This window comes from Kogia breviceps, chromosome 4, assembly GCF_026419965.1.
Source record: "Kogia breviceps isolate mKogBre1 chromosome 4, mKogBre1 haplotype 1, whole genome shotgun sequence".
In the NCBI taxonomy this organism is placed as follows: Eukaryota; Metazoa; Chordata; class Mammalia; order Artiodactyla; family Physeteridae; genus Kogia; species Kogia breviceps.
In genome coordinates, this window is record NC_081313.1 from 132,383,214 (window position 1) to 132,405,368 (window position 22,155).

General features: G+C 47.6%; 1 protein-coding gene across 1 annotated transcript in view; it reads left to right on the top strand.

Annotated features, from left to right (window-relative positions):
- Nucleotides 1-10,386, top strand: part of HRH2 (histamine receptor H2) — a 64,508-nt gene extending 54,122 nt beyond the window's left edge. The window contains exon 3 of the mRNA XM_067031901.1: nt 10,306-10,386. Coding sequence (XP_066888002.1) covers nt 10,306-10,312 — 7 coding nt within the window. The 3' untranslated portion in view covers nt 10,313-10,386. The remainder of the gene's footprint in view (nt 1-10,305) is intronic.
- The last annotated feature ends 11,769 nt before the right edge of the window (nt 10,387-22,155 follow it).

Sequence of the window (22,155 nt, forward strand, 5' to 3'; positions counted from 1 at the left end):
TCTTGGGTTCCAACTAGCTTTGTGAGAAGTGAGAGAAGTCTCACTTCTCTCCTCCTCTAATATGTCCAGCCACCTCGTTGCACACCCACAAAGTGTTAGTAGATCATGGTCTCCGTCTGGGTTTGAAATCTGGTTGTGTGAACAAGTTACTTTACCTCCTTGCACACCAGGGTTGTTGGAGATCATGCTTGCAAGGTGCTTAGAACAATGCAGTAAAAGAACTTAGATACTAATACATGCTCAATAAATGTCAACCATTGTTACTGCTAAAAGGCAAATCATTCTCGGCACTCTTGTGCTTAAGCACCTGTGTGGCTTTCATCAACCTGTGGATACAGACCAGGCTACTTGGCTTAGCATTCACAACACTGCCTGATCTAAGCCATGCTGTCCCTTGGTGTTCCCATCTGGTCGTAGGTTCCAGCCATGAGATGTACACACCCTACCCTGAATGGCTGTGCATTCTTGCTTTGTCAGTTCTGAGCCTTCCAAATGCTGAGACCTGGCAAGCCACCCCTTCCCCAAAGTTGGGGAAATCCCCCACCACCCTTGGAGCTCAGTCCAGGATGTGAGAACAAGTCAGGGCTGCCCTGGGTACCCAATATCTCATAGAGATTTAGGGATGAAGATCATTCTGAGTTTACTTCAAGCCCTTCTCCCTGGGATCCAGTGTGCATCTGATCTAGTGGGCTGAGCCAGACAGGACCATGAGAGAGACAGATGCAGTCCTTTTGGACCCTCATTTCCTCATCCATGAAATGGTGGTGCTGCATACATTTTCCATTATGCTATTTCTAACCTAACTGGCCTATTTAAGAGAAGGGCCCTTTATTGTTAACTGAGTCCCCTTTTTTCTGTTTAGCCTCTGGATGAATCTGAAAACACATGTATTTACAAAATGATGGGAGAAGAATTTGGAGTTTCTGAGGCACAGTCTGGGGTGGCAGATGGTGAAGAGGAGGGATGGGAAAAGAGGAAAGAGACAAGAGCCACCAAGATGGGAATCATACACATTCCCAAAATGACACTTCAAGGAAAAGGGAATGCCTAGTGTTCATGTTGTTTTTGTGAGCATTAATGTGATGTAAACCCTTCTCCACCCCTCCTCCTCCAAAAAGATCTCCAGAAGAGTCCACTGTCCATGTGCATATTTCATATGAGTGGCTCTTGGGGGGAATCTGGGAAGGGAGTGGAGTTTCACACCTGGTTCCATGTAGAACATAACAGAAGGGACCCTAGAGGAGGTAGGTACCCAGAGGCAGAGGAGACTGTAAGAATATGAGAGCCTGAGACCTTTGGGAAGTCACCAGAGTCTTGGGGAGGGCTGTGGACTTCTTAGAGGGTGGTGAATGAGTGGGATCAAACCAACCTTGTCCAGATTGCAAGGGATCTGGCGACCTCCGATGTCATTTTGGTTACACAGTGTTCATAAAATCTACCTTGCAGGTTTAAGAGATATGATGAATAAAATCATTGATGAATACACTGAGACAATTATTTGAAGTGGATTTTTCTCATGGTTACACCCTCCAAAAAACGGCTGCCTCATAATGCTAGACAAAACATGATGAAATTTCTAATTTGAAGAGCAGGCCTCACAAACATAAAATGCTAAAGCACCAGGTGGATCGAAGCAGGTGTTTCAAATGGTCTGAAAGAGTTTAGACTCATATTACATGTGGGAAGAGGAGATGAGAGGGTCCTCTCAGTTCTTAGAGCCTGTCTCCACTGAAACAGGTCACTAAAGACAGGCTCAGCCCAAGCCGAACTATGGTTTGAGCCAGGCAGTCAGGGTAGGGAGCTCTGAAACACCATGGAAATAAACCTCAAATATGTTCACTCTGATATCCAGACCATTCTTTTCTCTTAGACGGCAAAATGTGCATTGACCCCTACACTTGCAACAAAGTAAATGTCATCCTCTTTTGGAATTAAAAAAAAAAATCTCTTGCTGTGCTGATCCTTCTCTGGGTTTTCAATTTTTTAAATTGAGATATGATTCACATACTATAACATCCACCCTTTTAAAATACACAATTCAGTACTTCTTAGTATATTCACAAAGTTGTGCAACCATCACCACTGTCTAATTCCAGAACATTTTCATCATCCCAAAAGAAATCCCATGCCCACTGGCAGTCACTCCTCCAGTTCTGACAACCACTAATCATCTCCTTTCTGTTCTCTATGCATTTGCCTATTTTGGACATTTTGCAGTATACACATGCAGTTGGAGAACACTTGGAGTCCACAGTGATATCTGCTGAAATTTAGAAACTCAGTCATTTCTGCTGCTTACCAATAAAAATCACACTACTTACCAATAAAAAAAAATGTATTACCTAAAATTAAAACTCTTTGCTCTACCTCCCACTAAGTTATTTGATTTAGATACTCCCCAAAGGAACCATGATCACACACACAAAAAAAGGAAATGTTTAATTGAATACTTTCAGAACTGACTCTGCTGGGATGATGGACATGAAGGAGTAAATGACTTTCTTCCTGTATGTAGTTTTTACTAACAGAAAAATCAGTTTTCCCCTAACCCATCTGCATAAACGTGGAACAGAGATTGAAAGACATAGATCTGAAGGGGTGCCAAACTATTTTACCTGCCCGGGTACCCACTCATCTAGGTCCAGCCCTGACCATGGCAAAGACTTGCTCAGGAAACCCCTTTTCTACTGTTAAGAAAATTCATTCAAAACTTGGGAATAAAGTTAAAGGGTGACAACATGTCCTTTGAATGTCATATGGGAGTGTACTTAGCAGGCCTGACCAGGATTTCTTGATTCTCTAGGGGAACATCCCTTTGTTTGATTTACTATTTACTATTGATTAGGGACCAGACTCTGCAAAGTTACATAACTTATTTAAGAGTGCTAAGTTGCAAATAATTTTCTTTTGGAGCAAGAGAAATGCAAAGGATTTCTGTGCAGTAGAAAAGATAAGGCCAAAGGTTATGGTTTATTGTTCTGTGGGACACCAGCCGGTTTTGTGTCTGATTTAGCAATTTCACGATTATTCCTTGGGCTTCCCTGGTGGCGCAGTGGTTGAGAGTCCGCCTGCCGATGCAGGGGACACAGGTTCATGCCCCGGTCTGGGAAGATCCCACATGCTGCGGAGCGGCTGGGCCCAGGAGCCATGGCCACTGAGCCTGCACGTCCAGTGCCTGTGCTCCGCAATGGGAGAGGCCACAACAGTGAGAGGCCCGCGTACCGTAAAAAGGAAAAAAAAAAAAAAAAAAAAAGATTATTCCTTTCCGGATATATAGCTGCTTCTCAGATACTTCTTTGAGCTGATTCTACCTTCCTTCTTGTTCCCTCATTAATGGGTTAAATTAATCTGTCACATGTTGACTATACATTTGTATGTCATGATTTTAATCTTTTGAAAATTATACTTTAACAAAATGTTAGGTTTCTAACCACAGCCAGTGAGCATTAATGCTGCTGGAAGTGTCATTCTATCCATTGGACACCATGAGCACAAGCGCTTCCAAGATGTACAAAGGCATTTGGGACCTGAAAAAAATCCAGAGCCTCCAAAATATGAAAAAAAAAAAAAGTAAATTAAAGAATCAATAAATGCTAAGTTAAATATCGACAAAATACAATATTTTAAATGTCTATATAAAGTATAGCTTATCACTCATAGATAACCTCAACTCATGATTATATAGAAATTATTTTTAATATGGGATATTCTCCGTGGTCACAACTTCTATTGTCAGGAATCCCTCAAGACAAAAGAGGAAGGCATATTCTGTGTGCCAGTTTCACCAACTGTAAAATGGAAATAAGAATAGCTATGTACTTGGAGACCATCTCTTAGAGGGACAGTTGGTCCCACCCGCCCTATTTCTAAGATGAGATTCATTCTAGGCTACAGAAACCCAGCTCCTCATGCCAAACCCACCTGGGATCCCCAGGATCTGGTGGGAGAGGGTGGGCACAGTTTATGCCCTCCTGTGACTTCCTACATCTCCAGGCCACTATGTCATCTCTCTCTGTCAGTTGCCATGTTTCAGGGCCTCTGGGTTAGGCTGGGGTCGTGATGCACGTCAGCTGTCCATCCTGACAACAAAATCCACCTCCCCCTCTGCATAACCCACCAAACTTCATGGGAAAGCATACTAATAGGAGGCTCCTTCTACTACCTGGTGACAACAGCCATCCAACTGATTTGGCTTCATAGAATCTTTGCTGCAGGCCGTGAGGACCTGGCACTAAGAAATACTAAGAATATTCTGGTTTTGAGCTGTCTTCTGGGTAATCCATTCACCACTGGTAACCATGGTAACCCTTAGGGGCAAAGAAGAGGTCTCAACAGGGATTTCATGTCCTCACGTCCACAAGGTCGGGTCATCAACTAATTTTTTTTAAAGATTCTCATTTCCATGTTTGATAATCTAGAAGTATCAATTTTGATTCACCATGGACAGAAAGTAACATTATAAAATAGCATTACCATCTGTTTCAAGTACAAGAAACTGAACAACACCAAAATCACTCTTAATAGCCATGGAGTGGAGGTTAAGGCTCCCATTCTCACTTCTCTGAAATTGTGGTCTGGCCCACCAGACCACAATTTTTTGTCACTGTTGACAAAGCCAAATTCTATTTTGACCCAAGATAGGAAGAGAAAGCAAATATGTAAGCCATGGATTTCAATGTTTTTACTAAGAAGAACCCCACTCCTCTCTCAGCCTCAAAACCTTAAGATCTGAATTCCTGCTCCAGTTCAAGTCCTAAGGAAACTTTGGGGCTTGTCACTTACTCATTTGTACCTCAGTTTCCCTATCTGTAAAATGGGAGTGGCCATTAGTGTAAGGATCAGGTCATGATTGAATGAGACAATGTCTACACAGTACCCAGCACCTACTTGGTACCTAGTAAATATTTGCTTTATAAGTCCCACAATTTTAAAGTAAATAACTATTTCACATGTCACCAATTGAAGGTAGTAAAAGTTTCTAGGTTTTCAATAATTCTGTAGTTTGATGAATGATGAAGATATACTAACCTGGGAGACTTACTCCACATCTTATCAACATATGAAGATGTTTTCAGACCCCATCTTAAATGACTCTATTAGTGTTGAATTCAATTGCAGTTCACCAGCTGGCATAATATTACTGCTTGCAGAATATGTTTAAATATAAACATTGATTAGTTTTCATTTTGCAGTCTTATTTTTATATTCTGGAATAATATGAGGCAGAAGCTACCCGGGGGAGGGTGATGAACCAGTGAGAAGGGCAGGAAGTGCTGAGCTGAAGGTTATAAACTGCAGCAACTGCCATAGGAGCACTCCTGGAGCTGTTTAAATATTTAACCAACGTTTAAATAGAATGTGACTTGCAAAGAATTGGAAAGGATTGAAATCCTGTATTTGGCAAGATCAGATCAATCCTTCTCCTCCCAACCAGTGGTCTGCAAAAACAAAAGTGACATGCTATTAGGAGAAAATGTAAATGTTTCACTTTTGCACATTGCTGAGTTAAGGCTGCTGGGTTCGCTCCTGCTAAACTTGTTCTTCCGTCTATTTAGTCTATTTCTTGCCCTGGCAGGCAGCTATCAATCATGGCTGCCCAAACCTGTGAGCACCCCCTCCCTTTTTTTGTAGTATCCTCTGCTGTGAATTTCTCCTGCCCAATGGAGAATGCAAACATCTGCCTTTGCCAGCCTCCTCGGCCCCTCGGATGCAGACATGTGACTTCGAATTTCCCGATCAAAGGCAGTAAGAGCCTTTGATTTAAAAAGACGCTCTGTTGGGAATAAAGACACAGACCTACTAGAGAATGGACTTGAGGATACGGGGAGGGGGAAGGATAAGCTGGGACAAAGTGAGAGAGTGGCATGGACATATATACACTATCAAACGTAAAATAGATAGTTAGTGGGAAGAAGCCGCATAGCACAGGGAGATCAGCTCAGTGCTCTGTGACCACCTAGAGGGGTGGGATAGGGAGGGTGGGAGGGAGATGCAAGAGGGAGGAGATATGGGGATATATGTCTATGTATAACTGATTCACTTTGTTATAAAGCAGAAACTAACACACCATTGTAAAGCAATTATACTCCAAAAAAGATTTTAAAATAAATAAATAAATAAAATAAAAAGAAGCTTTGTGCAGAAAGTGGTGGGTTCAGGCAGCAGTGCATCAAGCTGGTGGCCGGGACACAGTCACAGCTCCGGCCAGCCAGTTCTGCCACAAATCTGTGAGCTTTCTAATAACCCCTGTGCTGATAAATCCTTTCCTGCCTAATACCCAGCTCCCAGCATGTAATAGGTACTCAGTGAATTCTCACTGAATGAGGGCCTGTCGAACCAAAACCTCTGCTGGGCACAGCTTTTCAAGAACCCATATGCAAGCTTGGGGAGCAGGAGTGGATCTGCTTCAAGTTATGTCTTCCCTGGTTCACTGAGAAGGCAGGGGCTGTGCCCTTCAAATCCGTAGTTGCCTGGGCCTGGCAAGAGCTTGGCACAGAGTGGATCCCGATGAATATTGAATCAGGGAGGAGGGAACAGATGTGTGGCACCAGCTCTGACCCTGGGCTGGCATTTTTTCATGACCTCTATCCTACCTTTCATTCCTGTCTCTCTGGGGTGGCTTTTGCTCAGGTGTATCCCCGGGGGGGACTTCACCCATCTGAGAAGGTTGGAATGAGGGTCTCTCCCAAGATCACCCATGGATGCCAAGCAAGAGGGCCCCCACTGTGGTTCCTGTGCTTTGGAAAATCCTTCTTTGGCCCTCCAGCTGCACCTCCCGGGGTCATGAGTCTGTCGGGCCAAGAGGATGTGTTCACAGGAACCCACTCCTGCCTTGTAAAGCACACTTAGAGGAATTAGATCCTTGGATTTCTGCAGCCACATGGTGCTAAAGCCCAGTTCTAGGTCCTGTGCAGCCCTTGCGCCAGATCTAACCTCGAGAGGGCAGACTAAGCACTATATGCATGGCTGGGCCCTGGGTGGCTATTTGCAGGTGGAGATGTATGGGGTTTTAACCCTTGAGTATGTTACAAAACCTGGGATATAGGGGATGGAGCCAAGGTGGAAGAGAGGAGGGGTGGCTTCATGCCAAGTTCTCTCCCATCATGTTCTGGTACAGATCTCCAAGGAGTCTAAAGATTCTAGATTTGAACCTGACCTTCCAGGTAGTTTTTAAAGTATACTTTGTCAAGGTCAAAGGATAGAACGTATGTAATTTTAATAGTCTGTCTGTGTACTGGTTACCTATTGCTGTATTACAAATGACCCCCAAACTTAGCAACTTAAAACAGCACACATTTATTATCTCACAGTGTCTAGCATCAGCAATCTGGGACCTGCTAAGTTGACTTTTCTGCTTCACAGTCTCAGGAGGCTGCAACTAAGGTGTGTCAGCCCAGGGGCTACAGTCTCATCCGAAGGCCTGACTAGGTTCACTCAGTGGTGGTGGTGGGTAGCATTCTGTTCCTCAAAGACCTTGGATCAGTTCCTTGCCACATGGGCCTCCCCCACATGGCAGCTGACTTCATCAAAGCATGCAAGCCAGAGGCAAGAAAGAGAGTCTGCTAGCAAGCCATGAAACCGTCATGGATAGTTTTGTAAACTATTATGGAAGTGGAACCCATCACCTTTGTCATAGTCTGTTGGTTAGAAGCAAGTCACTAAGCCAGAGTGTTCTCCTGCACTCAAGGGGAGAACACAAAGCACCCCCTTGCTGTGTCCAAAATGTCCCACCCCAGGAGCTCTGGCAGAACCCCAAAGCCCTGGGCTGAGTGTGTATGGCTCCCACTGCAGAGCCTAGGGCTCCCAGAGCACCACCCTGTACCCTGGACAGATAAGCAAAGCCCAATTCAGAGGGAGCTTCCATGAAGGACAGAAATTACCACCTCCAGTTCCAATTACCAGCTGAGCTAATTGCAAAAGTAATTGCAATTGAAGGATCTAATTACCAGGCTGGGCCAGAGAAGCACCTCCTCCCCACCTTTGGGGAGATTCCTGCTGCCTCTTGGGGGCTACAGACACCGTGGAAATCCCATTCCTGGAGAAGTGGGAGTTCTGGCCTGTGTCCCAGAGACCAGATGGCCAGAGATAGGCCACCCCCAGATAAGGCTCCACAGCCTAGAGTGGCCTCTCCCCATGGGTTTCTGCCCCAGCCCTGGGCTCTTAAGCCACTTGAGCTACTCCTGTGCTACACACAAGCACCAAATATGAGCAGAGGGTTCTCTGTGCTGGCATCTGGGTCCTGGCCCTCTCCCTTGCCCTTCCCTCCCCATGGGTCTGTACACTAGACACAGTCAGCCCTGGGGCTCTGTCTCCCCTGTCTGGCCTAGAGTTTGTTCCCAGCCTGGCTCCTCTTGGAATACCCCTCCTGCTTGTGTGCAGCCCCCGGCCTCTGGCTTCCACAACCCCCCTGCAGGACCCATTCTTGGCACTTCCCGCCAGCAACCCCCAGGCCTGCAGAGCACATCCCACCCAGGAAGCCCAGCCTGGCCCGGCCCTGGGTGAGCCCAGCATTGGGCACAGTGCAGGAGCTCATAGATCACTGTGGAGAGTATGAAGGTCAATGAAGAGAGGCCACAGAGGTGGCTTCCTCCCCTACCTAACAGCAGGTCCAGCTGCCTGCTGCTCTATATTAGGCCTCCTCCAACTACCCCTCCACACCCCCAAAATAGCCATCCTTGGGCCTAGCCATGCACATACCATCGGTATGGTCCACCCTTGGGAGGCTGGAGCTGGGGCAAGGCCAGCACAGATCCTGGAATCAGGTCCCAGATCCCCAGGATGCGATCAGGAAGAGGGGTGAGCAGTGGGCTCCAGGTGGCACATCCTCCAGGGCCCATGGACTCCTCGCCCATGGGGAGTGGCCCAGCTGGAGGGCCAGGACAGGGTCTTTCAAAGCATGGGGACCATGGCAGGGTTCCCTCTTGCCTGGGTCTGGGGGTTGCCCTGGGAGAGCTCCTTGTTCTGCAGAAAACGTTCAGACTCAGGAGTGGCCTGAGCACTCTCCTGTTCCAGCCTTTTAATGGGACCCCATTGCCCTTAGGACAGAATCCACACTTCCCGGCTGGCCAACCTGCAGCTCTCTGCCTCTGTCACTTTATCCTCTTTATCCTCTGCTGCTGCCCCCGCTGCCATCTTGGTTCCTCCAGGTTTGGTGGAGCTCCTGAAGCTTACTCAATCTGGGAGGACGGGGGTCTCCTAAAAGTAAAGAACACAAAATGATGAATGCAACATGAATTCCCTGGAAAAGGAGGACCGCCGAAGCTTTGGGCCATTGCATCACAGCTGACTTGCCTGTCTCTTCTGGACCCGTCTGACCCCAGCTCCCCTCTGACACTCACTCCACCTGCTACCTTCTTTGACCAGCCTTTCCCTGGCCCCTCCCTCCACTCCCCATTCCTGCCCAGTTTAGGGCTCCCAGGATGCTCTTGGGTGTGACTTCACAGTGCCCACATCTCCCTGCATCGTGGGTGTCTCTCAGAGGGTTCTACCCTCCCACTAGGCTGGGGGCTCCCTGAAGGCAAGGGCTGGGCCAAGTCATCAGCATCTTGGCTTGGGGCATCCAGGTGTCTCTGGAGACTTGTTGAATGATTTAATGGATGAAAACTTTTCCCACAAATACCTAAATACATGAACATCTCTAATCTGTTCTAGAAGACTTATACATTCAGCTTTCCAAAAGCAGGGCCTGCTCCATCAGGAAGGTCTCCTGGAACCCACCCACAGCTGCAACCAGCCTGAAATTCTCAGGCTCAATACTCCCAGACCCCGGAGGCCAGGCATGGGGAGGCCACCAGGGGGCAGTGCGGGAACATAGATGTTCATCCAGCAGCACCTGCGAGTGCCGTTCCCTAAGGCTTCTTTCTCCCTGAAGAAAGCATTTCCGCCCAGCCCCGTCATCCTGCAGCTCTGAGTTCCAGCTACTCATCTGCACTGTTTAACAAGAAAAGCAGAGTCAGGCAGATCTAGGATCAAACCCAAGCGCTACCATTTTCATCCTGGCTGTGTGAATTTAGGCAAGTTCCTTCCCGTCTCTGAGCCTCCGTCTTCTCCACTTCAGGGTTGTTGTTATGTCCTTGGGAGTCCCCGGAAACGGTCAACCGCCAAACACAGATTGATGATTGGTTAATTCATCATTCACCAATAGTCTCAGTCCACTGTCTGATTCCCAGATGATGGCACATTAACCCAACTTTAACTTTAAGAGGAAAATGTTGAAAATGCCAACCCATAACAAGGTTATAAAAAGCTCCGATTTAGTCTCCATTAAGGACATCATGAACAGTTTATTGATTTTTTTTTTTACAGGAAATGAGAGGAAACAGAAGCAAACCCTTCGGGGTGCCAATTGAATTAACAGTTGGGAGTTTATTACACTGGAGATGGCAGGCACCGCAGAGCACGGACACTGGTCTATCTTCTTCCCCTGCCCACGGACTGTGAATTCTCTGGACTACAAAGGAGAAGAAGAACCCTAGTGCTCAGCACAGGAGCTAGCACACAGTCAGTGCTCAATCAGTGTGCACAGTGTGCACTGCATTGCTGTGAGTAAGGCTTTGGGAAATACTTTCTCTCCCACTGTCCGTTAGGGTTTCTGTCTGCATCATCAGCAGTGCTTGGCTGCAAGCCCTTAACCCTGACTTGAGGGAACTGAATCTATTGGAAGGATGTCAGCTCACAAAAATGAAGGAAATTCTGGAGGATGGAGATGAGCAAATGCCGGAGCAGCTCTGGGGGCCCCAGATGGAGAGAACTCATCTATTGTCTGCCAGGCTGCCACCACTGAGATGAAGGATCTCTGGGGGTCTCTCCCTGTGATTCAAACCCCCTGGAGTAATGCCCTCTCCCCGGCCTGGCGTGGCCTGGAGAACACATGCATTTTGATGGGCAGCCCCAGAACAACCCCACACAGAGCTCAGGAGGGGCAAGTCCCCCAGTCTGCCCCGCTGAGTCCGCCAGCTCAGGGGGGCAGGGAGGCTATAGACCAGTGAAAGTCTACAACACAATCCAAAACTCCCTCTCCTGTCCCTGGGCCCAGGCTGCAGCGTGGAACGTGGAAAGTTGGGGTGCTGGGGGAGCAGGCAAGATTCCCCCTTCCGAGTGTCTGAGAGCCAGCTGAGGGGGCAAGGCCCACGGAGGACAGGGCAGAAAGAGAGAGAGAGGCCCTCGGTGCAGACAGTCCTGGGTGTTCCTCGCAGCTTGCCTGCCATTTGCTGGGCAACCTCACACAGGCCCCTGGCTTCTCTGCGCCTCAGTGGTATCATCGGTAAAGATCTTTCTGGGCAAGCAGACCTGCCTGCCATGGCCCCTCTGTCCAGCAGAATCCTGATTCATGGGGTCACTAAGGCCTACAGAGATGCCAGGATTCCAGTGTCATTTACCACCTCCACTCACACACACTCCCACACTCACCTGGCCCCAGTGAAATAGAAGCCCTTCCACATCTCACCCATTAAACAGCAAACTTCTAGAGATGGGAAGCTGGCCTTGAGTGAGCCCCCTTGCTCATTAGCTGCCACTAATCTTTAAGCTTCCTTTTTTTAAATTGCAGTATAGTTGATTTACAATGTGTTAGTTTCAGGTGTACAGCAAAGTGATTCAGTCACACACACACATATATATATATATATTTTTTTTCTTTTTCAGATTCTTTTCCATTATGTTATTATAAGATATTGATTCCCTGTGCTATCTAGTAGGTCCTTGTTGTTTATTTATTTTATATATAGTAGTATGTATCTGTTAATCCCAAACTCCTAATCTATCCCTCCCCACTTCCCCCTTTGGTAGCCATAAGTTTATTTTCTATGTCTGAAGAAGCTTCAGTTTCTTCATCTGAAAAATGTGAATAACACCTTCCTTATAGGTTTGGTGGAAGCATCAAATGAGATTACAGATGTGGGAGAACTTTGTCAATTGTAGAACTAAGCAAATACAAAATACTTCCCAAATTGTTTATTTCCAAGTTCTTACTTTTGCCTTTGCGTTTGATTACGCAGGAACTGGTTCTTGTTTTCAGTGGGAAAAGCCCAGGGCCTTTTATATGGGGGATGAACAGAGCCCTTTCTGTCTCTCTCTGGACTTTGCAACTGGCTTATTGGGAATCCTGCAACCGTCTTGAGTCCAGCCTTCTGCTTGCAGACGCATGCCACAGATTCCTGGGGAGCCATCCTGGGAGAAGTCTCATCCTTGCCGTGTATGGATGGATGGATGGACGGATGAATGGATGGATGGATGGACGGATGAATGGATGGATGGGTGTGTATGTATGTCTGTCAAGGGTCCCGTTTATACCCAAAGGTGGTACTCACCAATCCCACCTGTGTAGTTAGGTAATGCTAGCAACAAAAATAGACCCAGGGGTATAAGAAGGCTCAAACACAGCAGAAGTTTATTTTTTGTTCACACAATGTCCAAGTCAGAAAAAATGCAACCAACCCAGAGTGGTCCCACATTCCTGAGCTCTATTTGCTTTTATTTCGGCTCACAGATGGACAGTTCTCACCTGAGCTTGTGTCTTTCTTGTAATACCTTGCTATGGGCAGCAGAAAGAAATGAGTGCCCACTAGCTTTCAGGCTCTTTACCCCTTCTCCCACAATGACCATGTCCATGGCCCATTTTAAGCAATGCTTCATTAGATGTTCTCAACTGCAGGCCACGAATCCCCAGCCTTCCTGCCTGAGGTCTCTATGTCCTCCCTACCCACTGCCCAGCCCTGGGCTGTGCCATATACTTTAGGTTTGTTGTTATGGCAACACCCTCACTTCAAGGTACCAATTTACATATTAATTAGAGTAATACAAGCTCCTGAAACATAGATCCAAGTAAATAAGGTCTCTACACATCAGAATTCGCATGACAGTCCTGAGCCTGTATTCCTAGTCAGTAGGGGTTTCTTCTTCATCGTGATAAGGGAGAAGGCTCCACTTGTAGCCATGTCCCCTTGAAACAAGAGCCTTGTCCCCATCTCCTTCAGCTTTAGAAGGGGGAGAAAATGAGGAGGGACACACCTGTTCCTTAAAAGCCTCAGGCCCAAAAGGGAACCCAATGCATTTCATGGGCCAGAACTCAGAACTTAACCCATAGCCACAGCTAACTACATGGGAGGCAAGAACCAGGAAGAAAGTGGATTTTTCTGCAAATAAGCAGCAGTCAAGTCCAACCCCATCTTTGGGAGGTTTCTCTCTGACCTACCTCACTTGCCTAGTGGTGCATCTCTTGTCATTCATTCATTCAACAAATATTTACTTTGCACCTACTATTGTGCAGGCCCTGTGAGGGAAGTCAGCAATACATTGATGAATCAGACACCATCAGTGTCCTCAATGAGCTCAAAGCTTAATGGAGAGACTTAAAAAAATGTGTAGTTATACCCCAATATGATCAAGCTGATGGGGCGTGTGCAAGGAAGGAGGCTGAAAACATGCTGAAGGACTCCATGGAGATGACATTTAAGCTGAGACCTGCAAGATGTGTGGCCATTGTCCCAATGAAGGATGACAGTCCACAGAATGGCCCAGCCTGCCAGGTGGTGTGGGGCCGGTTGAGAAGAACAGACCGGAATCCTAACTTTCCTTCCACAGTGAGTCCCTGGGAGACGGTTCTATCTTTGGGGGAGGGAGGGAAACCAGAGTGGAGTAAGAGATTCAGAAGGTGAGATACCAGGCTCTGAGGGGTGTATTAGTTTTCTATGGCTGCTGTAACAAATTATCACAAGCTTAATGACTTCAAACAACACAAATGTATTATTGGACCATTCTGGGGGGTCAGATGTCCAAAGTGGGTCTCAAGGAAGCTCCAGGGCAGGATCTAGTTCCCTGCCTTTCCCGCTTCTAGAGTCAGCCCACATTCCCTGGCTCATGGTCCCCAGCCTACAGCTGCATCCCTCCCATCTCTGCTTCTGCCTTCATATCCCCTCCTCGGCCTCTCCTGCTTCCTTCTTTCACTTATAAGCAAACTTACATAATTAGGGGATTACATGGACACCAATCAGATAATCCAGGACCATCTCCTCATTTCAGGATCCTTAACTTAATCATATCTGCCAAGTCCCTTTTGCTATATAAGGTCACAAGTTCCAGGGATTAGGATGTAGACATCTTGGGGGGTTATAATGGTCACCAAGAGGATGCTCAGATGAGAAAAGGAACATCGGTGCAGGGGGCCAAAGAGCAGTGCCAAGGAAGCCAGGCGTATTCAGAAGTCAGAAGGAAAGGTGGCAGCCATCCCAGCAGAAAGCCCATTGGCAGGATCAGGCCCTGTCCATGGACATTTGTTTTTGCCTTGTCCTACATCCACTCTCCCTCTTCTGGTAACTGCACCCCAACTTTCCTTATGGAAATACTTCTGCACATTCTTAACCCCGGGGGTTGGGTCATGACCCAGCTGAAGCCAATCAGAGCCTTTCATGCCTGGTTCAGGGGCAGGAGTGCCCCAAACCAGAACTTTCTTGAAAGTTATTCTGGAGTGACTGGGGAATAAACTGCTGCTTGGGGCCATCTTTGGCCAACTCCTCTGAGGAAGTACATGGAGAAAGAAGACAAGTAATGGAAACAGACCATAACATTGCTTGAGAATCTGGATCTAGCTATGCCTGAAGCCAGCTTCTCAATTATATGAACAATAACAACAACAACAAAATCCCATTTGGGCTTAATCCTATTTCTAGCAGTGGCAACGAAATGGATGTTGACAAAGCCAGCCTCTGGCACTGGTTTCAGGTCTAGGGGCTACGGGCAATGTCTCTCCCCTTCTCCTCAATCTTCCCCATCCTTCAAGACTCTGTTTCATGCCACATTTCCAAGGAAGCTGTCCCTGATTCTTCACACTACCAGCTCACCTGGTCCTGGTTGGAATGCTTCCCATAGGATCCTGACCTCTTCCAGGTGGCCACCTCACCCAAGGGCCTTCCCAGAGCCCCCTGGACCTTCCCTGTCCTTTCACCCTTAGGTAATGAGCTGCCCATCTGTTCTCTGGCTACTCTCAGCTCCTGGAACATGAAAATCTACCAGAACCAGATGCTACGCTGGGGGAGAGTCAACAGCTGCCATCCTTGAGATCAGGGAAAGGGAAGAGTTATTGCCCCTTACCAAGGGTTGCTGTGTCTCGTCCTTGACAGGGCCCCAAAAGCCAGCTCAAGGCTTCTCACCCTGGGGTCTTCTCGGCAAGGCCAAGGTCACCCAACAGAATAACAGTCAGATCATCTGGCACCCCCTAGAGAGAGAATCAGGAAGGGTCCTTGAGGTTCCTGGTGTCCTAGCCCTTCCATGTCTCTGCCCAACAGTCATGGGTATCTATTTGAATGCTTTCAGAGACAGTGAGTTTACCACTTCTCTGGAAAATCATCTTCTTGCTGGACAGTGGCTCCAAGTCTGCTCCTTAAACTTACTTTTCCCCCAGTTCTCTGGGAAAACCTGACTGGGCACCTCTCCCCACTGCCCCTCCACTCCCAGTGATGGTCCCAGTCTCAGCACTTGTTGGCTGTGCACTGGGACAGTCTCTCAAGTTCCCCACCACTCCTGCCCCCCCCCCAATATTTCCATAGTTCCCTCCCTCTTCTCCAAATGTCTATGGCTCTTCCCTGAGGCATCCCTGACGTATCATGCAGCTCTGAGGGCAGGAAACAAGGTTCCAGAACCTCCAGAGTTTCCAGCCTCACCCAGCTAAGTGCATGACCTTAGCCAAGCCAGGAGGGAGATTGCAAAGAGTCCCCACCCTCTGCTACATCTGGTACCTGGCAGGATCTCAGGAAATGTCTCAGGAAGGAAGGGGAGGAGGAGGAAGAAGGAAAAAGCATCTCTGAGCACCTAGGCTCTGAGGGCATTTTACTGACACCTCATTCACTTTACCCATTGAGACAGGGTGGTGACTGCTCCCACCTTCAAGGAGGAAATGGGACGAGGCCAAGGTCACACAGCCAGTGAATATCAGAGCGGAGATTTGAATCCAGCCTGTTCAATGCCGAGCCACCCTATGCTGTGTCTCTCTCTGCCCCTCCTTCCTTAAGGGGAGCACAGGCTCCAGCAATGCTCCAGCAATGTCAGAGACTACTCCTGAAAGAACACGTATGGCTGCTGCCTCTCTTCCCACAGAAGGAGGAGGATGCGGCTAAGAGGAAAAGATGCAATGAAAATTTGGGATGGAGGAGGGAACGCAGTGATTTCTCCAGATAAGAACATCAGATTTTGTGAGCCCCGTAGCTTCTCGGGGCTGGCTGGGCAAGACCTCTGTTCTGTCCCAAACCACCCTCCTTCCAGAAGCCACGGCAGCCCTTGTGTAAGGAGCCATGCTCTCCTCCCTAGCTAGTCACAGCCCAGTAACCTACCCTGGGTGACTTTGGTATTTAACAAGAGCCAAGGGACCCACGGTGGTAAGGGAGGAAGTATGGAGCGCCTCCGTTCAGTAATGCCACGAACATTTATCATTATTATAGATCTCACTTACTGAGCTCCCACTGTGCGTGTTGTAGGTTCCAGCAGTGCAACTCCGGGCAAATCAGTTCTCCTCTCTCGGTCTGTTTCTTATCTATAAAATAAGCATTGTTCTACTGTCTGCCTTAAAAGATTGTTGGAATAAAAGAACAGAATGAGTAAGCCCTCAAATAATGTTTGTTACTACTGTCATACTACTTCTATCCTGACGACAACACAGCTAAGAAGGTCCTGTTATTCCCATTTCCCAGAATAGAAAACTGAGGCTCAGCGAGGTTCAGGACTCTGCTCAAGGTCCAACAGGGAGACCTGGGGGTGATACCAGACACTCTCTTCTTACCAGCTCCATCTTCACTCCCAGCAGCATATCAGGGACCAGGGGCTATCAGGCACATCAGGCTTGATCCCTGGTCCAGTGGGGGAAGACGGACACATAAATAGTTACAACTCCAGGGAGTAAGGGCTGTGATGGAGGGCCTTAGGGAGCAGGGAGGCAGGGGGTGGGGAACGAAGGAGAGGTCCTAACCCAGCTGGGGATCCCTGGGGAGATTGCATGAGAAGTGGCCTCTTAGCCAGGTCCAGAGGGTGAGATCTATATACAAGAAGCAAACAGTGGCAAGAACATGAGCCCAAAGCCTGGCTCTGCCCCTCAGCTGTGTGATCTTAGAGAAGTCAGTTTGCCTCTCTGAGCCTCAGTTTCCTCATCTAAATAGCTTAGTAACTGTGAGACTGTACCGATGAAAATGCCTATCTGGCACCTGGTGGGTATTTGTCATTTACAAAGTTCTATCTCCTTTCAGTCTCCAGATGCTTACTGAGTGCCTCCTGCATGCCTGACCCTGGATGCAGGGTTATGATCTCATTCTCAAGCAAAGATGCTCAACGAGCTGAAGCGACTTGCCTAAGGTCACATGGGTTCAGAGTCCACCCTGTGTTCACAGAGCACTTACGAAGAGCTCGTCACCTTGGCAAATCCTGTAAACACCTCTGGGAGGACGAAGTGATTGCTTCTATTTCACAGATGAGGGAACAAAGACCCAGGACGGTGGTCTTGCATGAGATCATCAAGAACCCCCCTCAACAAGGTCGTGACAACACCCTGCCCACTCCCATCAGAGCGCCTCTGCCACCAGGCCCCAAATAGAGCCCCGGACAGAGGTGGAAGTCAACACAGACAAGCTGGTTCCCAAAAAAGGGCTTTATAAGTTGACTATTTTATACCCAGGCCCCATCTTGCAGAGGAGGTAAGCTTATCAGAGTGGGTTGAACTAGCTGCTCACAGACACAGGATGTTTCTTCACTTGTGAAATAGAAATGAAAAGAATCCTACTGCTTGCTATTCCTCCGGCCTCAGATAGCAGAGCCCCGTCCTGATTTACCTCTGGGACTCACCCCATGCCTCTCACAGCCCATGAGGTTAGGACGGGGCTCAGCCATCACCCCCAGCTGCAGGCACAGAACCCAGCAGGGCTGGCCAGCATGTCACAGTTCCCCAGCTGCAGGGTTCGGACCCAGACCCAAGACTCTTGATGTCTCTAACGGGAAAGGAAACCTCTTTCAATGGAGCTGTTGAGAGAAGAGGACGGAAGCAAAATGCTGGTCTACCCAAGAGTGAGGGCAACACAGAGAGCAGAGCCAAGAAACGGACACTGCATCCTGGTCCATTGTCTGATTGATTGAATGCAGCCTTGTCTTTGGCTTAAGCAACCCTCTAGTATATGTAGTTACAGAAACCAATAAATGTCCTCTTTTCCTTAAGCCACATTGAATCAAGTTTCTGATACTAGCAACAGCAGAAACTTGACAAGTACAGTAACCCGAAGAGGAGCTAAAATATCACATTTGCCATGAGAGAATACAAGAGAGCACTAACGTCTTAATGGTAGTAATTAAACAAACAGGAAAACAATCAAATTAAATAAGAGAGTTTTATTTATGTAGAAGGCAGTACTTAAGGAGGAAATTATTTATTTAGGGAAGCATAAAGGGAAAAGTGGAGACTTCTGAAATTCTGAAGAAGGCAGCAGGGCACTCAGAGAGAGAAGCCATCATGGGTTGAGTGCTAACTATGTGTTAGGTCCTTCTTCAACTGTGATTGTGTTCAAACACCCAGCACAGTCGGTGGTTATATACCCAGTTTCACAAATGAAGAAAATAATGTTCAGAGGGAATCGACACTGAGCCAAGCAAACATAAAATTTGCACTAAGCTCCATTCCATGCCAAGTCCAAGGCTATTTCCTCATCAAATAAAGCATTCAACAATAACTTATTAAGAAACTATGGAGCACAGGACCCCAGGATGGCTCTGTGGTCACAGGCTCTGTTGCTCATCATATGAACACCATAGAAAGTACCCTAAAGTGGAAATCATTCCATGGTGAAAATCCAGGCCAGCACCAATGGGAACAGGGCTCCAGAGACGGCCTCCAGCCCCAGCTGCTTCTGGGGTCTCCAAAGGACAAGATAAAGGTTCAAGACTGTCTGACTGCAGAGCCTGTGTATGTCCTATAGGACCAGCACATCCTCTGGCCCAGGACCAGCACAACTCCTGTCTTTGGAACTGACATACTCTCTGCTCTGGAGAAAGGCACTAACAGTCTTGCCTGAAAACCCTTTGACTCTTCCTTCCATCAACAAGGAGAAATCCCTTGCAGATCATTATACAACCTCTACCCACTGGTTCAAATGAAAGGCAAATCTTCTGTAAATCTCTTTCAAAATTCCATCCAGAAACTGAACCGATGGGAGACTCAAAGAACTCAGAGCCACACAGGGTCAAGCTGGACCCAGCTTAGCCAGCACAGAGCATGGGACTACGATCGAATGGGCGTCTACTGTTGCATCCAGCGTTGGGCTGTGAGTTTTCCTGATGCCCCAGTTCTCTAGCAGGGAAGTAGTGCTGGTCTCCATTGCACAGATGAGAAAATGGCAGCCCAAAGAGGGGGAAGTGCAGAGTGACCCAGGGCAGAGCAGGACTTGAACCCAGACCTGTCTGCCTCCAGAGACTGTCCACCTCTCACCTCACCACCCTTGCCAGCACACTGAGAAGCAGTAACCAGGCAGGAGCAGAACTCAGCTCCAAAAGAGATAGTTCTTTTTGGCTGCAAAAAGAAGCTAAAAGCCCCCTCCCCGGCATCTGCAGAATACAGTTGCAGGGATGCTAAGGAGCAAAGTCACTCACATTCTGCCCTGGCATCCTCAGAATATACCACGGTGCTCTGGGAACACGTCTCCTTGGCCCCATAAATAATTGAGAACCAGCATGTCCCGTGGCATTTCTGCTGAAACCATCACTCACCCACACTCTCTGTGCTTCCAGCAGAACCAAAGAAATTCTTTCTGATTTTTAAAAATGCAACCTTTTGTTGAAAGCAGTTTTTGAATTCAGCCTCCACTGAGCACCTAGTCAGTGCCATGCCCTGTCTTAAGCAGTGGAGACGAAGAGATGACCTGGACACAGCCCTGCCCTCAGGGAGCTCAGACCCTGCAGAGAGGAGAGAGAGAGCAACAGACTATTAGAACTGCCACCATGTAAATTATTTATCAGAATTTGGAAAAGGGGTCAGTGGCGGGGGGTGGGGAGGGCAGGCAGGTAAGTGCAGACTGGACTGGCAGGGCTGTCCCCTTGCAGGGGGACAGGAGGAGTCAAGGCTGGGCCCAGGGGAGTGCCACACTGGAGAGAAAGGTGTTCTTGGAAGGGGAGCCTGTCTAAAGGCAGAAGGCTCTGCTATGAGCCATATGATTCCTCCATAACCCTCAGGTCTTTGGTCAAGCTATCAAACTCATAAAATCACAAGTGTAATTAATGGGTTTTTCATGGAGATGGAGTATGTACCAAGGTGTGCACACCAGTAGCTGATCTGAGGGGGCATGCACAGGTGCAGCAGTTGAAGGCCATGTGGGAAGAAAGCCAGGGGCATGCAGAAGTCAGGGAAGGTGTGAACAGGCACAGGCTCTGAAACTGGCCAATTAATTAGTACACTCCAGCTCCCCATGTCATTGGCTTAATAATGGACACATGATCCTATCAGCCAATGAGAGTCAGTCCTGGGACTTTTGCCGGAATGTCTTGAAAAGAGACTTTTGTTTTCCCCTGGAGCTGCTACTGATCACTGTGACGGGAGTGCCTGCCTGAGGGAAGCCAACACAGAGGAAAGCATATTCTTAAAGGCATTATTTTTTTTTTTTTTTTTTTTTTTTTTTGGTGGTATGCGGGCCTCTCACTGTTGTGGCCTCTCCCGTTGCGGAGCACAGGCTCCGGACGCGCAGGCCTAGCGGCCATGGCTCACGGGCTTAGTTGCTCCGCGGCATGTGGGATCTTCCCGGACCAGGGAACGAACCCGTGTCTCCTGCATCGGCAGGCGGATTCTCAACCACTGCGCCACCAGGGAAGCCCTTAAAGGCATTATTTAAGCACCTCTGCATGACTGAAGCTCCCTCCACCATGAGATATTCAATTACACAAGCCAATAATTTTTCCTTTCCTTTTTAAAGGTATTTGAGATGGTTTATCACACTGGTGACCTCCAGGGTTGTGACAATGGGTGCAAAGACCTATAGGTGGAAGATGGCCAGTATGTCCAGATGTTCGAACTCAGCAGGTTGTGGAAGGAAATGCAGTTGTGTAGGCGGGTGGTGGCCATGTCACAGAGGGCCATGATGTAAAGCCAAGCGTGGGCAGTGAGAACCAGGAAAGGACTTTAAGCAGGGGAGTGGTATGATCAGATATATATTTGTGGACTCATTCTGTTTATTCAAAAGTGTTTAAAACCTGGAAAGAATTCCCCAAGTAGAATGCGAGCCAATCGTTTTTCTTCTCCAGTTTTTCAGCACAAACGTGCTATCCAAGATACTGAGAGCCCCAAGAGGACTCTTCCAGGAACGGGAGCTTGCTAAGTCTTGTGGGAGGAGATTGGCATGCTGGCTCATACATTCAAAATGCCAGCTAGTTTTAGTCCCTTGTTTCTACACAAATTGAATCAGGTCTGTGCTGTTTGTCTCCCTGCTCCCATAGACAGGGAAGAAAGTCTATTTGTGTATGGCTGCTCCCTGAAATCAACCTCAGGACACACACAGATCTTTTGTCCTTGCCTCTGCCTGGGCTGATGGAGCAGGGGACTAATAAAACTTACAGACATAAGGACTGGGTAACGAGTTCATTGATACTGAAGTGTGCAAACAACCAGAATGATTAACATACTCGTCTAGGCTTGGTGGTAGATTATTGGCCCCAATTCTTCAATTCTTCTTGCATTCAAGTTCTTTTTCATATGATTAGTCCTTCTCATTAAAAGAACCAGGTGTATTTCCCCTTTCTTTGATTTTTGGGCTTGACCATATGACTTGCTTTGACCAAAACATGTGGACAGAAGTGACAATGAGCCTGTTCCAAGCTTAAACATTAACAGACCCAGGCATTTCCACGAAGCTTCTTGCAGTTCTGCCATCACCACAAGGAAAGTTTGCATCAGTGAGGCCACTGCTGGGGGATAATTCTCCACGTCCCACATGTGAGCAGAGCCACGACTGGCTACATAATTTTGCAGGTCCCACTGTAAAATGAAAATGCAGGGTCTCTTATTCAAAAAGTATAAATAATCTCAAGATCAATCATTTCTATGTGCATGGCCCTGTGCAGTTTTACAGGTCATACACCCAGGAAGCCAGCCATGGCAGAAGCAGTAGCAGCTTTTGTTTTAGACCAGGGGTGAACAAACTACGGTCT